Source organism: Aspergillus sydowii (genome assembly GCF_001890705.1).
Source record: "Aspergillus sydowii CBS 593.65 unplaced genomic scaffold ASPSYscaffold_1, whole genome shotgun sequence".
In the NCBI taxonomy this organism is placed as follows: domain Eukaryota; kingdom Fungi; phylum Ascomycota; class Eurotiomycetes; order Eurotiales; family Aspergillaceae; genus Aspergillus; species Aspergillus sydowii.
Window position 1 is genome coordinate 3,337,046 of NW_024467859.1, and position 18,299 is coordinate 3,355,344.

The window sequence follows — 18,299 nt, forward strand, 5'->3', positions numbered from 1 at the left end:
TGCGTAAAAGGCTACCGACTGTGGACACCCTAACGGGATCAGAAAACCTAAAATACCGTTAGTAAATAATTAATTGAAATTTTGGCTACAAGCGCAACTTACCGCTCCGCCGATTATAAACAACCTCTCTTCTTCCTTCTGCACCCACTGCACGACTTTACTGGCGCTCTGAGCTAGCGCATTTCTGTTTGCATTCGGTCCAGCAACGCAGTAGAGCTCAAAAACAGGCGTTACCCATGCAAAGGAGCTTGATGACTGAGTGACGCAGTGGTGTACCTTAACGTGGGTATGCTTAGCGTGAACGCTGGCATGGAGATTATTGTATGTCGAAACAAGTCTAATGGAGTTAAACTGGCTGATTCAATATGAGTAGAGAGGGGATTCATACCTTCGACGGCGGGAGGTTAATGAGAACTCTGGTTCATATGAGGACATGGTGAATTGTACATTCGCGCGCGACTTATATACAAAATGATGTAGGACTGTCCCTGGGACAATGTCGGTGGTGTTCGGTCTACCTTTGTCGATGGCTTCTTTGATGATTTTGATGCTCCCATTTTTTTCCATTTGCTAGTATAAAGTCAGTGATATCCTGCTTTGCTTAAAGGTACGAGATGCTTGGATGCCCCTAGGTACGTACCTCCACGAAGGTATTCCTCATGCTTTGTAGCTCGAAGAAGCTTTCTTTATCCGTGCTTATCAAGATAATTGCAACTGACTCCTCTGCGCTCGCTGCGTTTTCGGCCGCAGTATCGACATCCTCCCTGATATCAAGGAAACTGACATACATGTATAGGTAGCCATTGCTATTGAACCCAGGAAGACACACTGGAATCCAGCTTTCGCCGCCACCAGCCTTAACGGCTTCCGCCTCGAAAATCATGTTGAACAAGAGCTGAAGGTCGCCCGGGTGTAACGAGTGTTTCTTCGGCCTGACAACACTAACAAGTCGACCACCGGCAACAACTAGACCGTAAAGAAGGTTTTTGACCTTCGCTTTTAACAGAGTGTTGTTGATGGTTTGACGATGTGATTTGCGGATTTTCAGACATTCCAGAGCCGAAAGTAATGTAGATGGCGACCCTCTTGTGAAGCTGTCGGCTAATGTGGAGAGGAGGGTCTCGGAGCCCTGTAACGGACGCTTCAAATCTGTTGATGGCCGTACGGAGAAAAGATGATTCAGAGCTGGAAGCGTCAACGTGGATAGGATCTGCATATACAACGCTTCGAGCTGAAGCTTGAGCTGGGTATCACTTTCAAGTATTCGACTGATGGCAACTAAGTATAGGGAACCTCTGGCAACCACTGTGAACTTCGTGTCGCCAGCAGTAAAGCCATTCAGGCGGTCGCTGGAGTCTTCATAGGACGAAATTATTGTCTGAATGACGCCAACATATGTGGAAACGAGCCCACCATCTCCATGTCTCGTCCAAATCGGTTTACCAGCGGCTGAGAGAATAATGTAGTGCTTCCGCTTCGCCTTCCATCTCTCGAGAACCAGATCTGGCCGATTGGCTGATTAGCTGTGGCAGACGAGCGTAGTCATAAGGGTGTATAATACCTTCATTCTCCCCCCCTTCGCTGATATCCCCGACCGGCTCAAATTCACTTGCAAAATCATCCTCTACATCGTCGGCTTGGAACTCTGGGAATTGCATCAAGCCAGTACTGTCCTGTTGAACCATTCCTAGCTCCGAGGAAGCGAGATCACTGAAGATGTTCTCCACATCCCCGGCCTCAGAGTACGGCGCATAGCTCCCAATACTTGCACTGTCAGCAGTGTCGCTTCCAGCCCTCGGAGTTGCGAGATGACCCAGGCTGGCCTTTGCGTGGACGGTACCAGGAAAGGGGCGAGCAGCCGATGGTTCCTTGCTGTTGTCTTGGGGAGCAATTTCGGTCAAAGATACTGCTGTAGTAGCCCTAGCTTGCAAGCATGAATGCGGTGTTGGTGTATTGAGTCGGTGTGTCCCGGGAGCTGCTCCTCCATCGTCTAACAAGCTCAGCGTATCTGGACGTGGTGGTAATGGCGGGGGCCGACCCTCGGGGCTTGAGCTGCGGTCGGAGCTGTGCTGTTCGGTAGATTGTCTCGACGAAGCGTCAGAGTTATTTGTCCGGCCAGGCTGTGCATCGTCATTGCTGTACGAGGCTTGCGAGGAACCATTTTCTCTCGACTCCATGCTCGCCAACTGGGGCGCATTGGGAATACTCGACGGCGAAGCCTGCGTTGTTAAAGAGGTAGAGCGGCTCAGTGTGACATTCTAATCGCACGTACGCAGTAAACACCGGAGCAAAATACAAACGAGCCACACATTTTCATGCTGGAATGAACAGCACGGCCTTTGCTTGAGTAGGAGCGGTTGATCAACGTCAGCTGTGCTGGGCGGAGAAGCTGGCGGAAGGCGGACAACCTTTACCGGTACAGTACCTAGTGGCCGGGCCTGCGTCCGGCTGCCTGATTCGGCTGCGTGGCTTCACCTGCATTCAATTCGACGTGCTCTCCTACCGCGATGCTTCCTCTGCTCCAGCCTGATCTACATGTCTGATCTACGATGCAGTGCGCGATACCGGTATCTGTGCCTTTAATTAACCGACAGTCGCATCATGAGCCTTGATCCGAGCTCGTTTCCAAGGTCCAATTCCCCCGCAAGCTCCGATAGCTCTTTGACGCGCTCCCGGCTACGGGGGAAAGAAGGTCTGAGATCCACAATGCAGCTCCATGCTTTAGGTATTATACGAGCTATCGAGATTGACGTATACAATGTTTTTAGGTTCCCTGAAGAAGGATAAGAATTACCGCCGATATGCTTCCAGCGTTGAACGTGCCCTGTCGCTTTTCGACAACACCCTTCAGGAATGGGCGGATTATATCTCGTTTTTGAGCAGGCTTCTTAAAGCGCTCCAGTCTCATCCGCCGGACTATCCTGTCGTTCCCCAGAAGGCTGTAGTTGCGAAGCGGCTATCGCAGTCTATGAACCCATCCTTGCCCTCGGGAGTCCATCAGAAAGCGCTTGAAGTCTATACCTATATCTTCAACTTAATTAAACCAGAAGGACTCTCTCACGATCTTCCGTTATACTATCCAGGAATTGCTCCGACATTAACGTTTGCCTCGCTTACCGTTCGTCCGCTCTTTTTGTCCTTGGTGGAAACATACGTGTGCGATTTGGAGCCATGGGCTATACGTCCAGCTTTAAAGGCTATTATCCTATCGTTACTACCCGGACTGGAGGAGGAAACAAGCGACGAATTTGAACCTACACTGCGTTTAATCAACACCCTGCGTGAGATTGCTAGTCGGATGGACACGCAACGGCCGGGGGCGGAGGCGAACGCAACCGGCCAATATTTCTGGCAATGCTTTTTTCTTGCCTCGATTACTAGTCCTAGTCGGCGTCTAGGCGTACTGGCTTACTTGAACCGATACCTTCCCAAGCTAGGCATTACAGACCGGAGACCTAGTCGAGACGGTGAGACAGACGCTTCTGCCATGCCGCATGATATGCTGGTGGCAGTGGACTCCGTCATTTTGCCGGAACCCGGCCTGCTTATTCGGTGTTTTGCAACAGGACTAACCGACGAGCAAGTCTTGGTCCAGCGCAACTTTCTCGATCTGCTGGTAACGCATCTGCCTCTGAGTTCGCCGATATTGCAATCTCGGATAACAGAAAATGACCTCCAACGGCTTATTGTCGCAGCGGCAGGTGTGGTTTCTCGTCGAGATATGAGTTTGAATAGGAGGCTTTGGGCGTGGTTTCTCGGACCTGACCCTGTGGGTGATCGTATATCCTTTGAAGGCCGTGCCTCAACATCCAGCGGACCTCCTAAGCCAGTCGCCGAAAGCCAAGAACTTTCACATTCTCAGTATTTTAGTCGGTTTGGTCTCAATCCTTTGGTAAAAGGCTTGCTTCAAATGCTTCAAAGGCATGTTGGTGTACCTTCAGAGAGGGCGCGGCCTTTCCGGATTACGCTTTCGCTCATGGACCGGTGGGAGGTTGGCGGCCATGTCGTGCCCGCGGTCTTTTTACCGTTCATACAAAGCGTTCAGGCATACGAACAGACAGCCCCGAAAAACAATTTCGATGAAGTATTTCGCAGTGCGACATCATTTTTCGATGGTGTAGAAAGTGGTATGATATTTTCGGAGCTTCTCAATTTAGTCGACCGGGACACGAAAAGCCTCGCCAAAGATGCAGCCCAAATACTGGAAAACTTGAATCTAGCCTATTTCATATTGGATCACTTCAATGTTCATGAAGAGGATATGGTTTTGAACCACGCTCCATTGCTGACCCTCTCCGCTCTGGTCAAAATGAGCGAGTTATCTTCCGAGGTTATCCCGCAAGTGTCTCAAGACCAATTACGAGCTATGTCATCGGGCCTATCCAAGGTAGTGACTGCCTTGACCGGGTTACTGACAGAGCGCGCTTTCCTTCGAAAATCGGACTCCAAAAATGCTCCGAGTGGCCAACCAGTACTTAGTCTTCCAGGGTCGGCGATCTTGGGGAAGATACATACCTTCTATGATCAAAGCAGAAACAGTCTGGACGCCCAACCACTCCCGTTTGCGCCTCGGGATCTAGCGGATTTAATCATCAAAAATGTTTATGAACAGGCCATATCAGCCGTTGACGACCGCAATGGCAATATCTCAATATCAGAAAGATTAAAACTCCTGGTAGTGGTACTGAAGAAGCTTCCCAGATCGCGTATCTTGCGAGATAAGCGACTTTATGTGGCCATTAACAACCGGATCCAGGTGGCCACGGCCGAGTCATCAACAGCCTCATTCTCGCTCATTTACTCCATGACATCCACCATAACGAACCTGTATTGCACTCACAAACTGGGCTATTATATCAGCTACGAGGACGTCTCTGACGTAATTCCGCCGCTCGTGAGACAGCTCTGGCAGTTTCTTTCGCCATTAAGCCCAAAATTCCATGTTGAAGCCGTTCGTTGTCTGTGGAATCTGCATTCTGTCTCGTGGTTCGATCATTTAGTTGAATCCTCGATTACGTCTTTGATGTTTACTTCACCGGCTCCTGGATCTTACCAACTCTCCTCTGAGGAAGAAGCTGGCAGATACTTCATTCTTTGGAACCACAGCCACCATGACACATATGAACTTCCTCCGAAACACTTGCACGATTCGGCCCAATCGCCGGCCTCTTACCATTCTTCAATGCTTGAACGTCCCCTTTTCACGGTTCTCGATTTGTTATCCCAAGGTTCAACCCAGTCTGCCCAAATAGTTCAAGCATGGCTCCAGGATCTACCTTCAATAGGAAAGTGAGTACAAATGCCCTTGGATATTGTTGTCCATCCACTTATTCGTTGCTTAATCGCCATGTAGGGTGTTCCGTATGGTTATCTCAAAACTTGAGAGCGTTTTACAACGGGGAAATAAACTGGGGAGCTTTGAAGGGAACACTGTCGTGTCTCCTGATGATTATACCGAGTGCATCTACCTTTTCGAGACAATACACAATACATTGGGTGCTCTTACTCATAATGGCTGGGTTTCGCTACTTACCCAAACAATGGTACAACATCACAGATGGCACGATGCGTCTACTTCAGAAGGTCAGTTCACCGCAATACCGTTGGAATATCCTACCTAACCATCAAAACTAGACAATGCAGAAGCTCCCAGCCTTCACTCCATTATATTTCAAGCTTCCCTGAAAGTTGTCAGTGGGTACATATCGGACTCCGCAACTGCAAATGTGGAGGAGGTGAAACTGCAGCAGATATCCCTTGTGGTTATGCGGCAACTCTTACTAGGACCCGGCGTCGAAGAACTAGTAGAATCCGGAATTGACTCACTCCTGGTCGATCGACTCCTACTCAATCTTGACGAAGGTGGGGATGTTGCCATTCAAGCGGCTCTAATCGACACTCTTCTTGCTGTTTTAAAGGCTCGATTTACCCAAGCCTATGTACCGCCGGCCCCTCCGAAACCCAAGCACCAAAGAGCAGGCTCCCGTGAAAAATTGACCAGCCCATCAATCTTGTCCTTTACAAGTGACAAGCCAGATAAATCACCCGTGGTGGGTCCATCGCCTGAGCCTCCTCAGCGTCTCCTGGATTGTCTTCTCAAAGGTATCAGCTCCCGCAATTCTAGGGCGATCATAGATAAATGGGCGATGCTACTTTGTGAGATACTTCCTCTATATTCTACGTCTATTTTCCAGATCCTTTTGACCTTGGTGGATTGCTTGGGCAAAGAGATCAAGCAGTCTTACATGAATCTCCAATCTACCTTCAAGGAGACGAAAAGTTGGCCGGGGGATCGCTCGGAACAGACCACTATATCCCTTCTCGCCGGTTTCGAAACGTGCATTGCAGCTGCCCATGAGCGCCTTCTCATAGAAGAAGTACATATCCCAGCAGCTAAGAGTCCAGATCAAACCCATGGCTTCTTTGGGAATATGGTGTCGGGAGTTTTCACATCTGATTCAAATCATCCACGCTCTGCTGCTATGAATAACAGACTCACTGTACTTCTATCATTCCAGGACGCTGTGCGTCTCTGTTTTTCTATTTGGTCGTGGGGTGCGGCGGAACGGAGTAGCCTCCCCCAGGACGCGCAGTCGATAGCTTCGTTCCAGTATACCTCACTGCGCATGCGAAATAGGTCCCGTCGGATCCTTGAGCACCTGTTCACAGCGGAGGCACTGGAGTGTCTTGAAACAATGGTAGATATGTGGATTAAGTCTGACACAGATACGTCACCGCTCATATTCAACCTGCTTCATACTTTGGATGGATCTCGACCTAAAATTGCTGTGCCGGCTATTTTCAATGCTATTTATACGCGAACAAATCCAGCTGCGCTTGAGCCGAGCCGAAAGTCAACCATGACGACAAACCTGACGGAGTCTGAACTAGCAGGGTTTCTAGTAACTTACGCTAGATCTCTCGATGATGACGTCCTTGACGAGATATGGGCGGACTGCACAACCTTTCTCCGTGATGTGCTGAGCAACCCTTTCCCCCATAGACATATCCTCCCGAGGCTAGTCGAGTTCGCCGCTATTTTGGGAGCAAAGTTAGAAAACACAAACTTTGGCGAAGATCGTCGAATGAGAAAGGAACTGGGTGTATGCAATCCTCGATACATTGATATAGGATAGTAAACTAACATTTCCAGGATGTGCTTCTGCGCCTTCTCACTGCAATATTCACAAGCAAACCTCTAGGCCTTTCACAAGAACAAGGACTTCTGGGTCGGAGCTCGGTAGATTACGACAATTCATCTGTGCCGCACATAGGACCGGATGATATGATGAGCATCCTTGCCACGTCTATGCCCGCGTTTTCAACAACCTTAGGGGACTTAGATCGAATCACGACAGCAGTCTCGGGTATATCCACCAACGTGATCGGCCCCTTCATACGTTCTCGACTATTTCCCAATAATCTCAGTCGCAGTTTTATGACTTTGCTCCAGCTTATTGCCAAGATCCCCCAAGCCGCAAAAGTGTGGAAGAAAGACGTTGCAGAGGCCTTCAATGATCCAAGATTCTTCGGCTCGCACCTGGACCTTGTAAAGGACGGTTGGATGAACCTTTTGCGGCAATGGGTCTTGGTTGATAAGGATCGGCTGTCTGAAATTATGTCTCGCCTTACCCCGCCGGCCACAGCAGGCATAATGTTTGGTGTCGGAGCTTCTGCTGCTCGTTTGGACGCGGACCATAAAGCACAGTTGAATCTCCGTCGGATAAGCCTCATTATATTGTCTGCAAGTGATGATTATTTCATCACGGAGATGCCGGCGTTACTGCAGAAGCTGGAGGATCTCTTAGGCGCCACCGCTTCGTCATCACCATCTTCCGCGACCAGAGCCGAAGTCTTTATGGTTCTTCGAGCCCTCACCCTCAAGAGCACAGCAACTACACTCAGTCAATTCTGGCCGCTTATCAACAGCGAACTCCAGGAAGCCATATCGGCAATTCCAACCGGAAACCAACAAGAACTATACAGTTCATATTCGCTGCTCCAGGCCTGCAAACTTTTGGACACGTTACTTGTTCTCGCTCCTGACGACTTCCAACTGCTTGAGTGGCTATATGTAACTGATACTGTTGATGCCATATATCCTCCTGACCGATTCGAACCGATGGCCCTCGCAGACGAGGTATCTCACAACCTAGGGGTCCGGTGGTCTACGTCGTCTGATCCAGCGAGGGAAGTGGCTGGCCTCCACCGTGGCGTAAGGTACCCAGGCCTGACGGCGGACTGGATACGCGAGACGGCGAAGGACGAGATTGTCGATAGGGTGCTTCGACCATTTTTCGACCAGCTTAGTATCCATGCATTTGAGAGCACCTACAGCATTAGCAATCCTAACCTAGAGGCGTGCCGCGATGATCTGCTGGCAGATTTGTTCAACGAGAGTACCATGGCTAGTTAGTACCGATTATTCGTACTCAGAGTTGGCAGTTTATGTACTATATATCATATTTAGCAAGGTTCTCTAGATTCTCTTCCTGAAAACTGTAGATGAATAGGCCCTCACCGTGCCCGTTGTATAGAGCGACCCGCGTGATTGGCCGGCTCCGCCCGAGGGCTGCCGACCAAACCGGCTGCACAACGTCACTCTTCCTTGAGCTCCAACATCGAACACTCCTTTAACTCACGTCTTCGTCAACTGTATTTTCTCGTAAAATAATATTCACTTAACAATGACTTCCAATCTGCGGCGAATACTCCCTGGGCTCCGGCCATTCACCCCACAGCCACGAGTCGCGTCGGTGCGGCGACGCTTCTCCAGCACCCCCTTCATGAAGGAGGCCGAGACTGCGCTGCCTGCCAAAAAGCCCGTTGGAGCTTTTCGAGGAGGGTAATACAGACCCCACGCAATGAAATCATTAATGGATCAATTGTTCTTAATAATTTTATACATATACTGATGGTTCTCATTAGTCTATTTGGCTTCCTTTCCGGCGCTGTTTTCGCGGGGGCAACAGTCTACTACTATATCCTGGGCGAGTACAGAGTATCGAACGAGATGCTTACTGAGGATATTTATGTACGATTTTATCTTCACACCATCCCATATTTTGTTTTCTTTATCGTATACAGGTTTAACTCTCACCAGGCTCTACAATCAGCAACCCAGAAGCTCCAGACTTACATTTCCGAGCTGGAATCACGGGTAGATCAACTGCAGAAGAAGAAATGAGGTACTTGCGGCATTTACGATTGCATTTTGTACAGGCTGTATCTACTTTTTCTCTCTATTCGCGGGAGTCAGGTCGCTTTATCATGCTTTTCGTCTTCATTGCCATATACTGTTTCTTCATGGCTGCTCCCATGCCCTCTATACCGGAATTATTCATATGCGCGTATTAGCATAACCGAGAATGTGCCGGGCTAGTCTCGCAAATCGTGTACAATAATACCTCTTCATCTATTCGTCGAATCTATATTGCTTCATAACGAGATGTACAGCTTATTAATATTACCTACACAAAGGTCACTATACGTATACTAGGAGCCATTAGACATATGCAAACAATGCAAACACATTAATTTCAGGTATCGATAACAACTTTTCAGGTTGTTGGACAGTCGCGTGGAGTTCTTCATCACTCTCGATAAAACGTCATGTCTGCCTAATAACCTCTACCAAATACAAAACGACTCACTCCTCCCCCGCCCCCATTTTTAATACCAGCACGCCCGTAATGTATCACGTCGAAGTAATCCCGAATACATCCTCCTCCCACGTCACCCCAGGGTGGACTTACGTCGCCGATAAAGGCTTCGACTCAGCAAAGGCCGCGATAGCTCCTACGACAGGTCGAAAGCGCGGAATTAGAGACCCGGCGCGCACAGATGTGTCATCACGACAGGCCAACGCGATCGCCAGGCATTTGGCGGAACTTGATCGAGAGAACCATAGGGATGTTGCGATTGCCATCCCCACGAGGAAAGATGCTCAACCAAGGGAGAGTGCGACGAGAGGTAAGTAGGCTGGCTTGAGTTATACGCGCGGCATTTTTGCCTAATCTCTGTTTAACCTTGCGTGCTTTCCATCTCTGTTCTCGGGAAAAGAGCGTATATATGGAGGCTAATTGCTTTGGCTTGAAAATAGGAACAAGGACAAAAGTAACGTCAAATGTACGGCGTATTTTGCAGTCGCAGAAGACGTTTCGGAATTATCTCGATGATGAAGAGGCTGCACTAGCCCAAGCGACTTCGACCTCAACCACCACGCAACGTGTCCCGTTAAACAAAATCGCGAAACCCTCTTCCGGGTCGCTGTCACGACGAAGCTCGACACCGGCTACGACGCCTAAACCAGATACTTCCGCGTCTCGCGCAAAAAAAGACACATCCAAGAAACGATCAGAGAAGACTCCTATCGAACCCGAATCCACGCCTCAAACCCTAACAGAACAAGATAGAAAAGACCACCAAGACCAAGACCAAGACCAAGATCAAGGCGCACACCTTATAAAATCCCAATACGATAACGATCCCCTTCTGAAATCATACATCCCTTCTGCACCGTCAGAGCGCATAATGCGCGCCCTCCTTTCCGAACCACCCCTCACATATAATGCGTCACGCGCGGGACCCCCGCTGACGGGGAAATCGACGCGGAAGTTCTGCTGCATATGTGGATACTGGGGGAAGATTCGGTGTCGGAATTGTCATCAGCGGACTTGCGGAGGTGACTGTTATAAAACGCATGAAGATTCAAGGTGTGGGGCTTTCTTCTAAGCAGTTTTACGCTCATATCACCTGCATCTTTGTCATTGAAGACTCTAATATACCCAATCTATATTATTCATAATAATAATATAAAACCAGAGAATCTGTACATTATATGTATATTTGAAATCATCTTTACTCTTAGGCTCGAGAAACATCAGCACTTCATCCGTATACCAGCTCGTAATTCCTCCTCCCGGATTTCGAACATGACCTGTACGCCAACGAATAACGCACAGCATGCCGAGACGAGATACACCAAGCCAGCATAACTCCCCAACAACTCAGACAAAAGGCCTTTGATCCCATCCACGCCTAAAGCGAAACCGACTAGATTCGCGATCATCATCATGAGGACATTGCCTACCGCTCCAATACCGCAGATAACGCGGTACGTATTCGGCCGGGAGCGCCATCGGTTAGGAGGGAATAGGAGGGTACCAATGACCTCAGGCAAGACAAAGAGCGTGATAAGCCATCCCCACATCAGAAGCCGGAGGTTGATATCGTGCCAAAGAGCTATAAAAGTAAATACGACGAGGAAGTTGAATATCTGGCGTGCTTTCGAGAAGAGGGATGAATGTGGTTTCCCGCCGCTTGCTGGCGCTGAGCGGTTATTTCCACCACCCAGAGGGACATAGAGATAACGAACGACCCAGCGGTTGAGGGAACGGTGCCAGCCGCGCCAGAAGGCAAAGGCAGAGTAGTTGTTTGAAACACAGCGGACCATATTTTCCGGAGGGTCGATCCCGTCAAGAAGAGCCCAGAGGCGGAAGAAACGCCACGGGATGAGAAGCTTCAGCCAGATGATGTGTAGGTTAAAGAATGCCAGCATGCTGAGTTGCCCTGGAGTGTAGAGAGACCAATTTGGCGAAGAGTTGGAAATTGCTACCGCATAGATGAAATGTAGGATAAACTCCATTGAGAGCAGAGTTAAGAAGAAGCGAGTTCCATAAGCAATTGTGCGGGCTTTGGTTAGAGACTGCGGCGCATATTTTTGCTGCGATATATAGTCGTTGAAGGTCACGATGGGCCCTGTTAGGTACAAGGGTGAATAGAGGATATAAGCGACATAGTTGCGGCCATTGAAGGCGGACTGTTCGGCAGGAATCTTGACCCGATCACGCTCGGAGAGCGCTGCCGGATCGAGTTGTTTCTTCTTATGGCCATCAGAGAGGGATTGTACTATATGCAGGAATAAGACTTACTTCAATAGGACTCGTAGCGGGAAAGTCAAGACTCCAATAATAGTCCATATTGAAGCTGATCAGCCGCAGGATCGTGATTTTGAAAAGGACCTCCCAACGTGGCATTAGACCACCAAAATCGTCCAAGCTCCGTGCCCATTGTATCAAGGTTGAATCTTGACCAACCCCATCCCGCGCAGTAGTCCAGAAGGTAACGATGCGTTCAAATGGATAACCGCCGCAGAACTCATTGGCGAAGAGGGTCCCTATGCAGAAAATCCAAGTAGCGGCTGGAACGTACTTCCGAGGAAGGTCTTTGGCGATTTTGTAGTTCAAATAAAGAATGACCAAGATCTTGATTGCAGATATACCATGCAGGGCTGTTATAAATAATAGGGCGAAATAATAGTCGAACCGGATGCGTCGTGCAGCGCGTGCGTCTCCCGCAGCCGTAACGGAGGTACTATTGGCGGTGTTTGTATTCGAGGTGCGAGTGAAATAATCGTATAGACGGCGAAGACAGGGGTGTGCGACTAAAAGGGCGAGGAGATAGGGGATATTATCACGGAAGCCCGAGTATTGCGCGTCCGAGTTATCCTAGGAGCGAGCAGTATGCATTAGTATCCGTCTCCCGTTATTAATATTCCACGTAAACCTCACCACTTTCCGACCTGGTATCCAGCCTTGAGAGAGCAGGTGAGAGTATGTTGGGTAGGTGGGATGTGATTCTAGAGCAATTGTATCAGCTGGCATCTGGCTCCAAGACCAAGAGGACCAACCTTGTGAGACATCAACCACGGTCTTAAACATCAACGGAACAGCTACGAGAAAAACAACGTAGTAAACATAAAATTCGAGAGTACCCCATTTCGAAGGGGAGGCGCCACTGGCGACGGCGTTGGAGCGGGCATCTTTCGCAGGGCCGGATCGCGTGTCCTCAGCGGCAACCTTGATAGGAGTGTTGGCGGGGACGGTGAATCGCGTATCTAAAGTATCAAGCGAGTAAAGCCGCCGAAACCAGGCGAGGAGTGAAAGAATCATCATAGCACCAGCATGTCTTGGTCCTGAACAGCCAGACGCGAAAGAGCTGAGGGACACTGTGGAGAGGTTGAGAGCGCGAGAAAATCAGGGGCGGAAGTTCCGAGGTCCACTCAGCTTCTATACATTGACAAGCAAAACCAGGAACCACGGCGAATAGCAGATTTCAGCCATTTCAGTGCAAATTATAATTTTTAATTATGATTTTACACTAATTTTAGCGGAGATCACATTTCATACAGAAATGTCGGCTTACTACCCAGTAGAGCAATAGTGCGCTTGAATATGCACCCAATTATACGTTCAGACAATTGCTACGTGGACCATCTGTGCCCTTTTATATGAACAGTCCGCATTGCTACTACTTAAAGCCGCACCGACAGTGTATACGCTTTTCGTATAATATTCCAATAACTGGTCAGCCATCAAAGGCCCCTTAAAATGTCTCACTATCATGAGCAACATGGAAAGTGCAAGTTGAATGCCAAATAAAGCACCAAGTCAACCAAAATTTTAAGTAACTGTAAATGTATTCCTACAGGTCACTTTCCGGAAGCGAAAGTCTTCAAACGTAGCCTCTTCTTCAAGTCCATAGTGCCTTCAGGTCATTACCATTATTCCTTCGCTAATTAGTTTCACGCTTACTGTAATCGGCACTATCAAAGGACCCGAATCTCTGGAAAAGAGATGGCATACCAGTTATCAAACTAACAGAGGCCTAGATATCCGTGACTACATGGTAAAGTTGATGATTTTTGTATTGCAGTTTAATAAGCATTATCTTCTGTCATTCCGGGGCCACTATAATATTATCGCTGAGAACCCTTCTTTTCCCTCTCTTTTTTCTTCACTTTGGTCCGTTTTAAAGACAGATAATTAAAAGCTGTAATGGCCTTGGAAAGTTTCTTCTGCGCAGGACTTTGTGTTATGTTTGTAACCTGGCCCGGTAAGCCAATGCCGCCAACAGAATGCGAATATTGTTGTTTATATCAGCATTGATAGCTTTCAGAGATAGTCAGTGTTTAACTATAAGGAAGCACAAACAATCTCTGTCATTAGTATTCGCTGAGTGCAGTATAGCATTAACAATTTGAATGTCCTATTGCAAAATCGGGACCATTGAGTCTTGATTATTGCTATAGAGGGAAGAAACCCCTATAAATTAGAAATATGTCATATTCACCGGCCAATGATGGACTTATATCTGCCACTGCCTATGTGCTAAGTAATTATGTACTCCGTACTTTATGAGTCCGGGCACTTGGTCTGATTGTCAGTTCGAGTCCATATGGCTGCGTTGCGCTTGCCTGGTTCTCCGCTGCTCAGAGCTCCATTCTTTCCCAATATAGAGCTACTCTTCTCCTCAATACACATTAACCATCTGTAGCTAAGCAGCTGCGACAAGCACCTTCCAGGATTTTCGATGTACAGTGTAGTAGTTGAGCGCATGGCTGCCAACATGCGGCTCCACTCGCGCACAGAATCGACCCACAGGTCCCACTTGTAGCGCCAAGCAGCGGCCCGAGCAGCCGCTATCCCATTTATGTAAACGCAAGGCACCAGAATCACCAGAGCCGCACTATACATAGGCCACTTCGATGGAGTTAAGCTATAAGATGCGTCGATCTAAGGGCTTTATGCTTAACACGTCTTAGAGCCATCTAGTAGAATTACAGTTGTATGTTACAGCTATTAGGTAAATACGCGAGATTGAGAGCCGCTTTCGAGGGCTCTCCTTCCAGGTGCTTGCCAAGTTGCCTTATTTTTTTGGGTATGCTTCAGTTAAATCTCAGACTTAACCAGCTGAAACCTCATATTCTCACAAAGCCCCGGGTGGTGTAATGGTAACATATGGCCGCGGCGACTATCTGGGTTCAAATCCCAGCCCCGGGACCACTCGGGGTGGTGTAAAGGTAACACAGTCGGGCGACGGCAGATCTAGGTTCGAATCCTAGCCCAGGGAATTTTTTTTTCCCCTCTTAGCCGCACATCGCACATTCTTATCACCCACAATGAGCAGTTTCTGTCAGAATTAGCTGCTATATCTCAGCAAAGATCTCATTATACTTACCTAGGTCAAATCGGTAACGAATAACTAATGGCAACATGCTGATAAAGACTGATAAGAGGTTGCGCTATAACCACGCATTTTGACAAAAAGCAGCATGGCGAGGAGTTTTGTCATAAATAAGCGAGCGGAGATAATAAAATATAGAGCATTCTCGACAACTGCCCGGGAAGTTGGCCAGCTTTATATGGTTTCCTCCTAGCGCTAATCATCGAAACCCCGCAGCGGATCTCCTCGCGCTAGACTTATTCCGGTCGCATGCCTTGTGCCCGGCCTGCAAGATGAACAACACTCATCCTACCAACCAGTACAACAGCAAATAAAATGGCAACACAAAGGGTAATTCTAGTCACTTGGCATAGTTATTTTGCACCGAGTTCCTTGATAAGTCCTACTAACGCTTTCTCAGATCGCATTTAAAGTCCATGGCACCGTGCAAGGTAGGTTATTGCAGCCCATCTGTATATCCCTATGTGGCAATTGTTTAACAAGTGAATGCCTAGGTGTCGGCTTCCGGTAAGGACAGCCTATTCTTACAGTCTAATTTTCTCTAACCATACCATGTCACCAGTGACTTCACCCTCAAGCGTGCTACCGAATACGGCCTAAAAGGTTGGGTCAAAAATACAGACTGCGGAAGAGTAGGCATCCCTCCTTTGGTTCTGGTTGCAAGCTCAAATTCTAAACAATACCATTTCTTAACCTTTTACTCGCGTTATCCATGTCTCTAATTCCATACGCAGGTTGAGGGCGAAGCGCAAGGTCCCGAAGAAACCTTACAAAAGTTCCTCAAGGACATCAACAGTGGTCCGCGATTAGCACACGTGGTCAAACTGGAGCAGAAAAATTTGGACTCGAAAGAGGAGGATGTCCAATTTGGGCTCAAAAAGACGTCGGCGTCTGTATTTGAAAATCTTTGATGCTTGAATAATGTACAGTTAGGCTGTCTATCTTCGAAGAACAGATCCTTCCCACCTAAAAGCCTCCTCACAAAACAGTTTCCAGTATTTTATCTGCCGATATATCAGTGCTTCAACCAATCCTAGCGGCTTTAATACAAAATCTGAAACTGAATGTTTCCTGACAGCTTCGAGAGTTGGAAGTATCTCCGCTGACGTCATTCCTCGATAGGCTATAACTATTCAAATCCCGATTTATTCTCGGCTTACCGTGAGTCAGCGGAAATAGTCCCGGCTTTGTCCGTGGTCACATGGCGGGTCGACATTTCAAAAATACTTTTCTTTCCGTATCAGAGTGACATATCCTCATCTTACATCCCAACAAGCAATATTCCCATCGCAGCATAAAATCAATGGGAAGCAAGTGTGAACTGATTCCACTTTTGCTGTATTTATTTCTGCAATTCGTGATTACCCAGACGTGAATCCAAATAACATTCTGCTACTGATCTGGAGCTGGACTGGGTAAACCGCTTGGTAATAGCTGGTAAGGCTTAGATACAGAGTTGCCCTGAGTTGTCCCTGGGAAACAAACGGATCGGGCCCAGCAGGACAGTTCCAGAACGGGATCCGGGATTTGCCAACGCCTTTCTTCTCAGCCACCCTGCGATATGGCCGTGATCCAGAAATGAATTCTTTCTTCGGTGAATGGAATCGGGGTTTACGGCCCGTGTGACTGTATGCGTAGGCTTGGTTCCGACTTTTGCCTGACAATGTTTTTCGTTGAGTCTTTCTGTTGCCGCTTATGCTTAGGCAAATGTAGATATAAATACCAAGGGCCCTGGTTAGGTCGAGTTACTCCTTACTCATAAGCAACTGCAAATTGGAATATTTTGACAGCAAACACTCAATCTGATACCTCCGATACATCCAATATCCAACCTCATGAATTCGTTATCGACAACGGCGCCCATCAGGATGGCAGCCTTACCAAAACACTATCTACAGTTCGCTGTACGAACATATACAAAGCAAATGGCTACCACTGGACTTCGATGCACTGGTCAATGGTCCGCCAATAAATACTATCAGCAACCGACTACAAAACGATACATATCATCTACGCCACGAACACAGATCAAGGATTACTTTCCTCCTCCTGATGCACCAAAGATCACAGAGGTAGAGACGGCCTGGGTACACCCTGTGTATGCTTCCACCCCAAACCCCCCTTCGTGCAAATTAATGGAAAAGAGACTAACAGCGAAACAGCTATACCGAAGAAGAAATGCATAGAGTCACCGTCGGCCACCGAGAAGCAAAGAACTGGTCCGATTGGGTTGCACTTGGCAGTGTCCGGGTGCTGCGATGGGGGATGGACCTGGTCACAGGCTACAAACACCCTACCCCAGGCAAAGAACACGAAATGAAGTTTAGAATGACGGAACAGAAGTGGTTGACGAGATTCGTCTTCTTGGAGAGTGTTGCCGGTGTGCCGGGAATGGTTGGGGGCATGCTAAGGCACCTAAGAAGTCTTCGGCGCATGAAGCGGGATAATGGATGGTATGTAAAATCGTTATAGCGCTTCGAGCTTCCATGGCGGCCAACATATGGCTAACATGATATATAGGATCGAGACCTTGCTGGAAGAGGCATACAACGAGCGGATGCATCTGCTTACTTTCCTAAAAATGGCCGAACCTGGATGGTTCATGCGCCTAATGGTGCTTGGGGCCCAGGGAGTGTTTTTCAACGGCTTCTTCCTTTCGTACCTCGTTTCGCCACAGACCTGCCATCGTTTCGTCGGATATCTCGAGGAAGAAGCCGTCCTCACCTACACTCGAGCCATCAAAGATCTCGAAGCTGGTAGACTACCGGGTTGGGAGGCGCTGGAGGCGCCCCAAATCGCAATACAATATTGGAAGATGCCCGAAAGCAACCGGACCATGAAGGACCTGTTGTTATACATCCGAGCAGACGAGGCCAAGCATCGCGAGGTCAACCACACGCTTGGAAATTTGAAGCAAGCGGCCGATCCCAACCCTTACTCAGTCAAATGGAAGGACCCAGCAAAGTCGCATCCGGGAAAAGGCATTTCGGACCTGAAGACCACTGGGTGGGAAAGAGATGAAGTCGTTTAAAAGTTCTTGACGTTGTCGTTTTTATGTCGGAGTATTATTCGCGGGAACTGATGGGCATTTTGCATTCACTGGTCAAGACGGCGCAACTTGGATTAGATTATAGACTAACATAGCAAATAATGTCTCCCCTCTCTACTAGACAGACTTAGGTTTTGGAACAATCCATGAATTGAAAAAGTAGTTGGTCCCGCTGCTGTCGGTGATGAGATCGAGTCATGGAGCGAGAGCGCTAGACCCGATT

At 48.2% G+C, this 18,299-nt stretch overlaps 7 protein-coding genes and 2 non-coding genes across 9 annotated transcripts; 7 read left to right on the plus strand and 2 right to left on the minus strand.

Moving 5' to 3' along the window:
• Positions 1 to 38: 38 nt before the first annotated feature.
• Positions 39 to 2,177, minus strand: ASPSYDRAFT_84524 (guanine nucleotide exchange factor MON1; the record flags this gene model as incomplete). The annotated part of the gene is made up of 5 exons (XM_040851363.1): positions 39 to 47; positions 103 to 337; positions 389 to 570; positions 641 to 1,503; positions 1,562 to 2,177. 5 exons carry the CDS (start codon positions 2,175 to 2,177, stop codon positions 39 to 41), a joined length of 1,905 nt encoding a protein of 634 aa, XP_040708327.1.
• Positions 2,178 to 2,475: 298 nt separating this feature from the next.
• On the plus strand, positions 2,476 to 8,496 carry ASPSYDRAFT_39254 (cellular morphogenesis regulator DopA). Its single transcript, XM_040845856.1, has 5 exons — positions 2,476 to 2,692; positions 2,769 to 5,289; positions 5,354 to 5,583; positions 5,635 to 7,103; positions 7,154 to 8,496. The coding sequence occupies exons 1-5, from the start codon at positions 2,602 to 2,604 to the stop codon at positions 8,414 to 8,416; spliced, it is 5,574 nt and encodes a 1,857-aa protein (XP_040708328.1). The 5' UTR covers positions 2,476 to 2,601; the 3' UTR covers positions 8,417 to 8,496.
• Positions 8,497 to 8,722: 226 nt separating this feature from the next.
• ASPSYDRAFT_39255 (uncharacterized protein) lies at positions 8,723 to 9,461 on the plus strand. The gene is made up of 3 exons (XM_040845857.1): positions 8,723 to 8,845; positions 8,929 to 9,034; positions 9,104 to 9,461. The coding sequence occupies exons 1-3, from the start codon at positions 8,787 to 8,789 to the stop codon at positions 9,185 to 9,187; spliced, it is 249 nt and encodes an 82-aa protein (XP_040708329.1). The 5' UTR covers positions 8,723 to 8,786; the 3' UTR covers positions 9,188 to 9,461.
• A 203-nt stretch (positions 9,462 to 9,664) lies between these two features.
• Positions 9,665 to 10,474, plus strand: ASPSYDRAFT_39256 (putative HIT finger domain protein). The gene has a single exon (XM_040845858.1). It carries the CDS (start codon positions 9,693 to 9,695, stop codon positions 9,978 to 9,980), a length of 288 nt encoding a protein of 95 aa, XP_040708330.1. The 5' UTR covers positions 9,665 to 9,692; the 3' UTR covers positions 9,981 to 10,474.
• A 102-nt stretch (positions 10,475 to 10,576) lies between these two features.
• Positions 10,577 to 13,019, minus strand: ASPSYDRAFT_39257 (putative glycerol:H+ symporter (Gup1)). Its single transcript, XM_040845859.1, has 4 exons — positions 12,692 to 13,019; positions 12,573 to 12,640; positions 11,934 to 12,509; positions 10,577 to 11,884 (listed from the first exon to the last, which is right to left on the minus strand). The coding sequence occupies exons 1-4, from the start codon at positions 12,954 to 12,956 to the stop codon at positions 10,883 to 10,885; spliced, it is 1,911 nt and encodes a 636-aa protein (XP_040708331.1). The 5' UTR covers positions 12,957 to 13,019; the 3' UTR covers positions 10,577 to 10,882.
• A 1,758-nt stretch (positions 13,020 to 14,777) lies between these two features.
• ASPSYDRAFT_t11 lies at positions 14,778 to 14,843 on the plus strand. Its single transcript has one exon. It is a non-coding gene; the product is annotated as a tRNA-OTHER (tRNA).
• Positions 14,844 to 14,846: 3 nt separating this feature from the next.
• Positions 14,847 to 14,913, plus strand: ASPSYDRAFT_t12. The gene has a single exon. It is a non-coding gene; the product is annotated as a tRNA-Arg (tRNA).
• A 429-nt stretch (positions 14,914 to 15,342) lies between these two features.
• ASPSYDRAFT_26522 (acylphosphatase) lies at positions 15,343 to 15,938 on the plus strand (the record flags this gene model as incomplete). Its single annotated transcript, XM_040844292.1, has 5 exons — positions 15,343 to 15,357; positions 15,428 to 15,458; positions 15,522 to 15,534; positions 15,590 to 15,659; positions 15,762 to 15,938. The coding sequence occupies 5 exons, from the start codon at positions 15,343 to 15,345 to the stop codon at positions 15,936 to 15,938; spliced, it is 306 nt and encodes a 101-aa protein (XP_040708332.1).
• A 924-nt stretch (positions 15,939 to 16,862) lies between these two features.
• On the plus strand, positions 16,863 to 18,058 carry ASPSYDRAFT_138533 (alternative oxidase; the record flags this gene model as incomplete). The annotated part of the gene is made up of 3 exons (XM_040840852.1): positions 16,863 to 17,125; positions 17,190 to 17,480; positions 17,548 to 18,058. The coding sequence occupies 3 exons, from the start codon at positions 16,863 to 16,865 to the stop codon at positions 18,056 to 18,058; spliced, it is 1,065 nt and encodes a 354-aa protein (XP_040708333.1).
• Between the last annotated feature and the right edge of the window lie 241 nt (positions 18,059 to 18,299).